The sequence below is a fragment of the Limulus polyphemus genome, unplaced genomic scaffold (genome assembly GCF_000517525.1).
Source record: "Limulus polyphemus unplaced genomic scaffold, Limulus_polyphemus-2.1.2 Scaffold2351, whole genome shotgun sequence".
Taxonomy (NCBI): Eukaryota; Metazoa; Arthropoda; class Merostomata; order Xiphosura; family Limulidae; genus Limulus; species Limulus polyphemus.
Window position 1 is genome coordinate 139370 of NW_013667961.1, and position 12889 is coordinate 152258.

At 34.4% G+C, this 12889-nt stretch overlaps 1 protein-coding gene across 1 annotated transcript in view; it reads left to right on the forward strand.

The window, feature by feature from the left end:
- Nucleotides 1-12889, forward strand: part of LOC106466704 (muscle calcium channel subunit alpha-1-like) — a gene marked incomplete at its 3' end in the record, with an annotated part of 121990 nt that overhangs the window by 71185 nt on the left and 37916 nt on the right. The window contains exons 7-11 of the mRNA XM_013927001.2: nucleotides 2442-2638; nucleotides 6758-6861; nucleotides 8919-9034; nucleotides 10312-10359; nucleotides 11750-11855. Of these exons, the coding sequence (XP_013782455.2) occupies nucleotides 2442-2638; nucleotides 6758-6861; nucleotides 8919-9034; nucleotides 10312-10359; nucleotides 11750-11855 (571 nt within the window). The remainder of the gene's footprint in view (nucleotides 1-2441; nucleotides 2639-6757; nucleotides 6862-8918; nucleotides 9035-10311; nucleotides 10360-11749; nucleotides 11856-12889) is intronic.

Here is a 12889-nt window from a genome sequence, read left to right on the forward strand (position 1 = left end):
AAAACTCAAGGTTCTCTCGAATTGTCAGATTTTGTTAGAGGAAGAATAGTTAGTCAAGCAAATGGTGGAATAAGTCAGAGGCAAATTTCACAGAATTTGGGAATCCCGCTTTCGACAGTCAACAGAATCATCGTGTAGTTCAGGAAACATGGCAAAGAAACAACTGAGCAGCGTCCAGGTCGTCCTGATCCATCAGAGAGGACAAAAAGTGCTGTCAAGAGGAGCATCGAAATGGATCCCAGCTTCACGACTGCAGAAGTGGCCAAAGTTGGTGGGATGAGCCCAAAATCTGTTCAACGGATTCTCCACAGATCGGGAGCAGCTAGACGGAAGCCCTTATTAAGACCTGCCAACATAGTCAGACGAAAGAAGTGATATGATGACCAAGCCTCTGGACTTTTGGAAGACCGTATTGTTCTCAGACGAATCAAGATTCGCTCAATTTTCGAACAGTGGAAGGATATGGGTCTAGAGAATGCTTCACCAAGAGTTTTGGCTCGACAGATTGCAGCCAACTGTGAAGCATGGTGGTTTCAGCGTGATGGTTTGGGGAGCTGCTTGGGTTAGTGGTAGATTGAGCTTAGTGGAGTGCGTTAGCAACATAAATTTTGCCAAATACATCGAAATATTGGAGGAAGGACTCTTGCTACTTTATTCTTCGGGTTTCGTGGACAAGAACACAACGTTGTTCCAGAAAGATGGATCACCGTGTCACACTGCTAGAAACACCCAAAAGTGGCAGGAAGATCATGGTATCCAGAAGTTGCCCTGGCCGAGCCAATTTCCTGACATGAACTCCATCGAAAACCTCTGGGCCATACTTGACCGGCAAGTCAAGAAACAACCAAAAAACCAACTTCGAAGAGCGATCTACTCCAAGTTTTGAAGCAAGAGTAGGCGAAAATCCCACAATCTAAAATTGACGAGATGATTCTCACGATGCTCCAAAGGATCAAAGAACTCCATGAAGCGAAAGGAAGATCTACTAGATATTAATTAAATTATAAATATATCAATTCATGTGAATATGACTGAAAAATTTCATTTTTTTCTGAAATGTGGTGTCTATTTACTTGTGACCATGCTGTGTATATACCGAGTTTAGCACGTAATATTAAAATGATTTTGGGACCTCACTACGTCGTTACAGTTCATGTTGTCATCTTCAGTCATGCTCTATCTGACAACTATGCATCTTAAAAATAACCCTACACCAAAGTTTCCATTGCATAAAACTTCATTATAAGGCTGTTTAAAGCACACCACTTTTTTCCTTTTGTCTTAAATAATCCACCTCGGATACGAGGATGATAGTTCATTTCAACAGTCCAATCACACACAAGTCCACAGGTATTGCGTATGAAATAATTTCAGTTACTTGAGATATTCGATGATTAAATTGATATATCGCGGAATAAACTCGTATCTACATAATTAGAATCGATTTTACAAATGGATACTCATCTTGATCATTTTGCGTCCTGTTGCCTTGATCACATAGACAACTTTTGCCATGAGATTCGTGCTTACCATACCTAGAGTTTGGATTGTTAAGGACTCTTTCTGAATGGTTCTGGTTCTCAAATTGATCCATATTTTTTTTTCAAATGCTATAAAGCACTAAAAATATCCCACGTTGGAAGTTCTAAATCCCTGATCTGAACAAGTTCTTATGGTTGGAAAGTGGACAATTTACGTCAGAGGAGGTTGTCACATGCCCTTCCTAAAGCATCCAATTTTTGGTAACATCACAGTAGCTACATGACGCAAAATAATTTCCAAATCTAGTTGTGATACACTCTTTTCCACCGTGGCTTTACATCAGCTGTAGTTATCATGTGACCTTTTGATCTGCATGTTCAAAATTGATTTAATATTACGTACTCAATCTTCTCTACAACAAATAATTATATGTAACATTACTCAGCTATATAGATATCAATTCCAGGTTTACATCTTATTTTTTCATACGTATAGATATCCAACGTTCATTCTCGATAACATTTAAACAATCAATGTTTCCAATCATACGTATAGATATTCAACGTTCATTCTTAGAAATATTTAGAACAATCAATGTTTCCAATCATATCTTTAGATATCCAACGTTCATTCTTAGAAATATTTAGAACAAGCAATGTTTCCAATCATACCTTTAGATATCCAACGTTCATTCTTAGAAATATTTAAAACAATCAATGTTTCCAATCATACGTATAGATATCCAACGTTCATTCTTAGAAATATTTAAAACAATCAATGTTTCCAATCATACGTATAGATATCCAACGTTCATTCTTAGAAATATTTAAAACAATCAATGTTTCCAATCATACGTATAAATATCCAACGTTCATTATTAGAAATATTTAAAACAATCAATGTTTCCAATATTCTTGAACGATGAATGGTTTAAACGTTAATCTGAGTTCTTTTGGCAGATGAAATTTCAAATGAACCTAATCCCTGCTCTACTGGGTCCAGTGGTTACCATTGTGGTGAAGATGAGAACCTTGTTTGTCAAGAGTATTGGGAAGGTCCAAATGACGGAATCACAAACTTTGACAACTTCGGTCTTGCCATGTTAACTGTATTCCAGTGTGTAACATGTGAAGGATGGACAGATGTAATGTATTATGTAAGTTACTTAAATGAAAACCATTTCAGAAAATCTTAAGACAAAATTCTTCTGCATTGTTATCTTGGTGAGAGTTTAAACAGATACCAAAAATAAAATAACATAGTATCTAAATCCTTCTACCTTGTGAGTGAACTTGAAACATTAACCAATTATTATTTATTTATAGTCGATTAATTTCAGCCCAGGGGCTGGCGGGCCATTAGATGGTTGCACATTCTATTTGACCAAGAGTTCTAATGAGACTGACGAATGAAAGTAAATAATGGACTTGTAACTTTATCAGTCAGTACATGAAAACGTGTATATGGAACTTGCTATTATTTGAAAATGAAGTTAAGATAGAAGCACAAAAAGTGGAGGACGTTTGAAAGAAAAGAAGCCTTTAGATATATATAACTGAGTGAATTTGGCATTGGAAGACTCACGTGATTGGGATCATCAACTGGAAGAAACATGACATACAAGTTTAAGAGATGATCAGCTGATGGCCAGGGTTTCTTTGTAGGATACCAGAAAATAGGACATTTTGACAGATCACACAAATTTGGTGCGAAGTTTATGTAGATGTAAAAGTATTGAAAGAGAAATGCTTATATCATACATCTCCTTTATAGGTCTAGGGAGTTTGATTTTAAAAGCAATTTCCAAGATTTTAAGACCACTATAAAAGACAAAGGACTTATATGTGATTAAGAGAAGGGGTGGATTTAAACCATTAAGACGTTAAGTGAATTTATAGTTGAGAGCTGGGATTTCCAAGAGATATGTTTATGACATCAAGAAATATAAAATTGTCATAGAACTGGTTGGGCACGTTGTCAATGATGATATTAAATGGATGGAATACGACATCAAGTAACATGAAATAGTCAGAGAACTGGTTTGTAACGTTTTCAATGTTGACATTAAATCTTTATCATTTACTAAGATCAAAAAGTATCACTCTTGTTTTAGTGTCATTAATTGTAAGAAGCCAGCGACGAATCCAAGACAGTTTACTACAGCATGAAGAACTCATAGTCTCACAGGTGGCCACAATAGAATTATGATCTGCATATTGGTATAATTCAACAAGATAAATCAGTTTAGGCTTATCAGCAACATACATAGTATACAGTAAAAGTAATAGAACATAGTATTGTAGAACGCCAGCAGAAAGAATGAAAGATCGAGAGAGAATATTTGCAAGAGATATAACTGTACCTCGTGTACAGAGAATCTTTTCAGAGATATAACTGTATGTCGTCTATACAGGATCTTCTCAAGAGACATAACTGTACGTCGTCTACAAAGAATCGAGTTGACATCTCAGGTGTAGGTAAGTTATCGCTTGAAACGAATGATTAACCTATGGTGGCAGATAGATTAACCCACGGTGCCAGTCTAAGTCGAAAGCTCGCTCAAGTTCAAAATTATCTGTTAGGTTTAAATAATTGGAGACAAAGTCCGATAATTTGAGAAGTTGATCTAGTGTTGATAGCTATAGACGAAAATCAGTCTGGATAGATGGCAAGATTTGGTGATCAGCAATAAATCTGTGGAGTCGATGAGCTAAAATTAGTTCACTAAGAGAATGATTGGTCGAATCAAGAATATCTTCAAAGTTGAGATATATTATTCCGGAGTTGTAAAATTAGTTGAATAAAATGAGGCAAAAATATTCGCTTTTTCAAATGAGGAAGTAGGCACAAGACCAACTAGAAGTGGATGCCTGTTCATATATTGGGAAGGAAATATCGAAGTTGGTTGTGTACCTGGTGCCATCGCCGCTTCTTTACTATTCGTTTAAAATTATGGACAGTCCGTTGGAGACTTTTATGACGTAATAATGTACATGGGTCAAGAAAGCGACAATAGACCTGAGGTGACGACGAAGATAGATGCAAGAGATCCACTACTCGGCGAGGAAAAACTGGATTATGTGGTGTATGGTGATGAGTTGGAGCATGTAAGGAACTGGCAGGGGTGAAGGCATTTGAAAGAACGTTTTCCAATGAACTAACCTGATCAATAGAGGAAAGATTCATAACAACATTGGAGATCTCTCTTTCAACATGAAGCCATTAAAGAAAGGCAATCGCATTAAGGTAATTGAAAAATATCTTATTTATGTGAGGGTGATCTGAGGTTACCCTGGTCGATAGCTACCCACACCTACTGAATATAGGGGAAAAGCTAGATTCACTGAATCTATAACAACATGTAGTGAATAATTTTACTCTAGATGGTTTCAAGAAGGAGATAGGCTTAGCTAGATTAGCGTAAAGTAGTTTGAAACTGGATGATTTCTGAGATGTCTTGCTATGGTACTTGATATTGGACAAGGTAATATATAATTATATGATATTTTATTCAAGTAGTAGAAGAAGTCATGAGATAGGGGAATATCAGAACTAACAGATATAGTAGTTATTGTGACGATTCTGGAAGTAAAGTAGACAGTGAAAATAAGGTGTTCAGGAAAATATATTACTAGGAATATAATGAAGACGTATCAGGAGCCACAACAATGGGATTATCATATTAATAGGAGCTATAGCAATGGCATTATCATACTAATAAGCGCTACAGCAATGAGACTATCATACGAATAGAAGCCACAGCAATGGGATTATCATACTAATAGGAGCAAAGCAATGGGATTATCATATTAATAGGAGCTATATCAATGGGATTATCATACTAATAGGAGCTACAGCAATGAGACTATCATACTAATAGGAGCCACAACAATAGGATTATCATATTAATAGGAGCTACATCAATGGGACTATCATACAAATAAGAGCTGTAGCAATGGGATTAGTATACTAATAGAAGCCACAGCAATGGGATTATCATACTAATAGGAGCTATATCAATGGGATTATCATATTAATAGGAGCTATAGCAATGGGATTATCATACTAATAGGAGCTATAGCAATGGGATTATCATACTAATAGGGGCTACAGCAATGGGATTATCAGATTTTGGAGGTGGTTCCCCGACATTTATAGGAATATTTGGGAGGGCCTAGCAATTCACATTGAATTGGTTCAATTTAGTATACTGTCTGGCTGATGAAGATCTCGATGCTGGGGGCAGACTGACTTGTTAAGACGCTTGACAGTGTTATAACTCATGCACGTTTCGCAGCACGAGGTTGTTTAAAGATGAAAGCACCGTGTTGAAGAAGGCGGCCAATTACATCATCGATTTATGTTAAACATAAATGACGTTAGCTGGTTCTTGATCATTGTTAATGCGTTTTGCTCAACTTATCTTCTATTACCGCATTTATATGTAAAAATTTCTTTTTCTGAAACAGTTGGATCTACTCGAAGAATGACGCATGAGAACTGTGGCGTTCGACGAGGTAGTTAGTGGCTGTTGTTTAAGATGAGGGGATTCCAGCTTTGTTTAATATAAGGGGATTCCAGCTTCTGTATGGCAGTGTTAGGGCCTAAAATTGTGATCCCCATTTCAACACAAATGGTGTAAGTAGCTGATAATTATACGTCTTAAAGATACTACCATTAAAAATTGGTATAAGCTGATGGATGTCAGCTCGAAGACAATGCTTAAAGATCTCCAAAAAGAGTCGTATAGAACATATGAGATAGTGAAAACAAAAGAGGTCCGGGTGGAGAAGGCACAGAAGATGATGTGGCTAAATTGAAGTGTTATAGCAGAAGAAAAAATACCGAAGTTACATGTAGTAGCAGGTAGTGGTGTAGCAGTCAATAAAGAAGGATTACACGGATTTCAGGGATTCATGGCTGGGTCGGGAATAAAGTTTGTCACATTAACCGTCATAAGATGGCGAGCAGACGAAACAGATGGAGATAAAAACGTAGAGTTGTAGAAACTATAAGTAACAGTAATACAATAGACGTGTTACTGACCAAAACGATAACTGCAGTCAATAGTCGAACTGATAAATTTAACAATTTCGTGATATTCTCCTGTGAATGTTCATTGATGAAAAAACGTTTCATTAACAATCAAAAAAGAGGTAAAGTTATAAGAATGTAAGAGATTTATAGCTTCATTGGAAATGTCTTTTATATCACTCCAGATTTCTAATACTGTTAAAACATGTTTCAGATTTTCTATAAATTGATTTCTTTTCAGATGAATGATGCCGTAGGAAATGAATGGCCGTGGATTTATTTTCTTAGTCTCATTATCATAGGTTCATTCTTCGTACTTAACCTTGTGTTGGGTGTCTTAAGTGGGTAAGTAACGATTTCTAAACATTATTATAGTTTCATTATTTCTACTTAATGTTGTGTTGGATGTGTTCAGTGGGTAAATAGTGACGATCTTGCGTATTTTGTTTTAATATGTATCACAAGCAAAGTTCGAATAAATAATCAAACTTACGTTGACGTGTATTTTGTTTTAACGCTTTTAACGTAAAGGAATTCATAAATTCGATAAACTGGATACTGCTGGTGAAACTAAGTTTTTAGTGCAAGGCTACACAATGGGCTAATTTCCTTTTATCTACCCCACGGATCCGATCCCTGGATTTTAGCGTTGTAAGAACTGGATGTCAGACTTCGTTTTACTTTCAAACAACAAACGTGAACAAATCTAAGTAATTTTTAAAATTTTTCATCCAGTCAAACCAGAACGTAGATAATTAACTTAATCAAAATGTTAAAGAACAACATAGGTTTATTTAAATATGTACTGTACCTGATAAAACTATATATGAAAGGTAAGAAATTAGGGATCTGCTGATTACCAAACACAACTTACGTTATCCACGTCTGGTTACCAAACTCAACTTTCGTTATCCACATCTTGTTACCAAACTCAACTTTTATATCCACATCTTGTTACCAAACTCAACTTTTATATCCACATCTTGTTACCAAACTCAACTTTCATTATCCACATCTTGTTACCAAACTCAACTTTTATTATCCACGTCTTGTTACCAAACTCAACTTTTATTATCCACATCTTGTCACCAAACACAACTTTTATATCCACATCTTGTCACCAAACACAACTTTTATTATCCATGTCTTGTTACCAAACTCAACTTTATTATCCATGTCTTGTTACCAAACTCAACTTTTATATCCACATCTTGTTACCAAACTCAACTTTTATATCCACATCTTGTTACCAAACTCAACTTTCATTATCCACATCTTGTTACCAAACTCAACTTTCATTATCCACGTTCTTGTTACCAAACTCAACTTTTATTATCCATGTCTTGTTACCAAACTCAACTTTTATATCCACATCTTGTTACCAAACTCAACTTTTATTTCCACATCTTGTTACCAAACTCAACTTTTATCATCCACGTCTTGTTACCAAACTCAACTTTTATATCCACGTCTTGTTACCAAGCTCAACTTTTATTATCCCTGTCTTGTTACCAAGCTCAACTTTTATTATCCATGTCTTGTTACCAAACTCAACTTTTATTATCCATGTCTTGTTACCAAACTCAACTTTTATTATCCATGTCTTGTTACCAAACTCAGCTTTTATTATCCATGTCTTGTTACCAAACTCAACTTTTATTATCCATGTCTTGTTACCAAACTCAACTTTTATTATCCACGTCTTGTTACCAAACTCAACTTTTATTATCCACGTCTTGTTACCAAATTCAACTTTTATATCCACGTCTTGTTACCAAACTCAACTTTTATTATCCCTGTCTTGTTACCAAACTCAACTTTTATTATCCATGTTTTGTTACCAAACTTAACTTTTATTATCCATGTCTTGTTACCAAATTCATCTTTTACTATCCACGTCTTGTTACCAAACTCAACTTTCAGTATCCACGTCTTGTTACCAAATTCAACTTTTATTATCCACGTCCTGTTACCAAATTCAACTTTTATTATCCACGTCCTGTTACCAAATTCAACTTTTATTATCCACGTACTGTTACCAAATTCAACTTTTCTTATCCACGTCTTGTTACCAAACTCAACTTTTCTTATCCACGTCTTGTTACCAAACTCAACTTTTCTTATCCACGTCTTGTTACCAAACTCAACTTTTATATCCACGTCTTGTTACCAAATTCAACTTTTATTATCCATGTTTTGTTACCAAATTCAACTTTTATTATCCATGTTTTGTTACCAAATTCAACTTTTATTATCCATGTTTTGTTACCAAACTCAACTTTTATATCCACGTCTTGTTACCAAATTCAACTTTTATTATCCATGTTTTGTTACCAAACTCAACTTTTCTTATCCATGTCTTGTTACCAAACTGAACTTTTATATCCACGTCTTCTGAACAGAGAATTCTCCAAAGAAAGAGAAAAAGCTAAGGCGAGGGGGGACTTTCATAAACTGAGGGAGAAGCAACAAGTAGAAGAAGACCTTCGTGGTTACTTGGATTGGATTACTCAAGCAGGTAAGACAGCAAGTTGCCAGAACTCCAATATACAAACTTGTTAGTTGACATAATTACAAAATATATTAACAACAAGTTATCATAACTACAAAATACATTAACAACAAGTTATTTTAACTACAAAATACATTAACAACAAGTTGACGTAACTACAAAATACATTAACAACAATTTATCATAACTACAAAATACATTAACACCAAGTTGACATAACTACAAAATACATTAACACCAAGTTGACATAACTACAAAATACATTAACACCAAGTTGACATAACTACAAAATACATTAGCACCAGGTTGACATAACTACAAAATACATTAGCACCAGGTTGACATAACTACAAAATACATTAGCACCAGGTTGACATAACTACAAAATACATTAACAACAAGTTGACATAACTACAAATACATTAACACCAGGTTGACATAACTACAAAATACATTAGCACCAAGTTGACATAGCTCCATATGTACATTAACACCAAGTTGACAGAGCTCCAAATGTACATTAACACCAAGTTGACGTAACTACAAAATACATTAGCACCAAGTTGACGTAACTACAAAATACATTAGCACCAAGTTGACGTAACTACAAAATACATTAGCACCAAGTTGACATAGCTCCAAATGTACATTAACACCAAGTTGACATAGCTCCAAATATACAAAGACAGAAGTTGACATAACTCAAATATACAAAGACGATAAGTTGCCATAGTTCCAAATTACATATACAACAAGTTATTCAAACTACAAAATATATAAAGAAGTTGTCATAACTCCAAAATACATTAACAAGTTGTCATAACTCGAAGATACATTAACAAGTTGTCATAACCACATAGAACAAAGACAAGCTTGTATATTTATTACGCCCACTTCAGCTGTTTGTCACACAATATAATTAATATCACATTCACACTTGTGTCAGATTTTTCACACAATATAATTAATATCACATTCACACTTGTGTCAGATTTGTCACACAATATAATTAATATCACCTTCATACTTGTGTCAGATTTATATGCTAAGTCTGCAGTTAATCAAGTTTTATATCACTATAAGTGTATTAGTTTTTTAAGACTTAAATTTGAGTTTATAAATATTAAGTGTACGATTAATGTACGTTTTTATTTGATATGTTTAAGATTTATATTATTTTAAGTTGTGTTATTATCACGTTGTAATTGACTGTGGTATTATGAATATTATCAGTGTTTATTAGATAGAATATGATGCTGATCATGATATAACATCATTTACAGAGGATATCGATCCAGATGAAAAGGAAGGAAGTGAAGATGCTAGACATGGTAAACTCAAGACGTAATATCAAACACGTGGTTACTGAACCACGTGTAAAAGTTATGTAATGTAGAAGTTTTAAAGATTAAGTACTTTAGACACTCACAGTGATTACCAGAATGACAATCATTAAGTACTTTAGACACTCACAGTGATTATCGGAATGACAACCATTAAGTACTTTAGACACTCACAGTGATTATCGGAATGACAACCATTAAGTACTTTAGTCACTCACAGTGATTATCGGAATGACAATCATTAAGTACTTTAGACACTCACAAAGATTATCGGAATGATAACCATTAAGTACTTTAGACACTCACAGTGATTACCGGAATGACAACCATTAAGTACTTTAGACACTCACAGTGATTATCGGAATGACAACCATTAAGTACTTTAGACACTCACAGTGATTATCGGAATGACAACCATTAAGTACTTTAGACACTCACAGTGATTATCGGAATGACAAGCATTAAGTACTTTAGTCACTCACAGTGATTATCGGAATGACAATCATTAAGTACTTTAGTCACTCACAGTGATTACCAGAATGACAATCATTAAGTACTTTAGACACTCACGGTGATTATCGGAATGACAATCATTAAGTACTTTAGACACTCACAGTGATTATCGGAATGACAATCATTAAGTACTTTACACTCACGGTGATTATCGGAATGACAACCATTAAGTACTTTAGACACTCACAGTGATTATCGGTATGACAACCATTAAGTACTTTAGACACTCACAGTGGTTATCGGAATGACAATCATTAAGTACTTTAGACACTCACAGAGATTATCGGAATGATAACCATTAAGTACTTTAGACACTCACAGTGACTCTATAAATGACAACCATTAAGTACTTTAGACACTCACAGTGACTCTATAAATGACAAACCATTAAGTACCTTAGTCACTCACAGTGACTCTATAAATGACAAACCATTAAGTACCTTAGTCACTCACTGACTCTATAAATGACAAAAATTAAGTACTTTGGACATTGAAAGTGGTTATCTGAATATCAACCATGAAGTATTTTGGTCACATAAGCTCTTTAAATATTTAATGTTATATTCAAATTACCTACTACAAAAATGTATGGTTCTAATGACATAAAAATCCTGTTGGAAAGAAACATTTGTGTAATTAATGAGTTGATGGAAAAATCTTAATTTAATTAATGAATTAATGGAAAAATCTTAATTTAATTAATGAATTAATGGAGAAATCTTAATTTAATTAATGAATTAATGGAGAAATCTTAGTTTAATTAATGAATTAATGGAGAAATCTTAGTTTAATTAATTAATTAATGCTATAGGTTATGATAGAAATAATTTTTGTAATCAACTGCTTTTAATGTAATTTCGTCTAGACGCTTACACGGTCAAGCAAAACGAAATTGATGTTGGAGATAAGTTAGAAGGAGAGACTAGCAGTGCAGATAATCTAAAACCTCCATCATGGTGGACAGTCAAAAGGTCACTATCTTTTTTGTTCTAAAACTGTTTCAGCTAAATACATATAGATATAATACCAAAGGTAGTTATAGAGGAGAATTCGTAAGTTAAAATATATTCTGATTTGTATAAACAACCCGAAGCGATGTATTTTAATTGGAATGACTTGTTGAGTAGAGATGATAGATGAGAACGTTTATTGTTATCGTACAGGAGTGAGCGATGTGCCTTATTAGGAATAGTGGTGTATATATTAAAGGACTAGTTAGAAGATGCAATGGTAAAAGAAAGGATAAACATACTATAGAAGAAAAGTAGAAAATTATGAAGACCTTAGACAATATAGTTTGTAAAGACGAATGAATGTAGTGTTAACTATTGTTTTCAAATTACAAAAAACTGTTGTGTGGAGACAATATCTACGTGTATATCTAGAATATAGAACCAACTTGTATGTTAGTCTGGGTTCATTCTCCAGTAAAATTCTTTATTGTACTAACTGGTCACGATGTCCATTTAAAAACTTGGTCACTGTAAACTTAGTTGGTAATGATGTTCACTTGCAAAGTTAGTAGTAGATTCTTTTCTTTGTTGATCAGTAGAGCTTTTCCATTTCCATCCTGATCAGTGGTGTATTCCCCTTTTATCTTGGTCAGTAGAGGTACACACTCTCATCTTGGTCAGTAGAGGAATCCACTTTCATCTTGGTCAGTAGAGGTATACACCTTCATCTTGGTCAATAGAGGTATCTACTCTCATCTTGGTCAATTAAGGTATACACGTTTATCTTGATCAATAGAGGTATACACTCTCATCCTGGTCAGTCGAGGTATCCACGTTCATCTTGGTAAATAGAGGTATACATCTTCATTATAGTCAATAGGGGTATACACTATCATCTTGGTCAGTAGAGGTATACACTTTCATCTTGGTCAATAGAGATATCCTCTTTCATCTTAGTCAATACACGTATCCACTTTCATCTTGGTCAATAGAGGTATCCACTTTCATCTTGGTCAATAGAGGTATCCACTTTCATCTTGGTCAATAGAGGT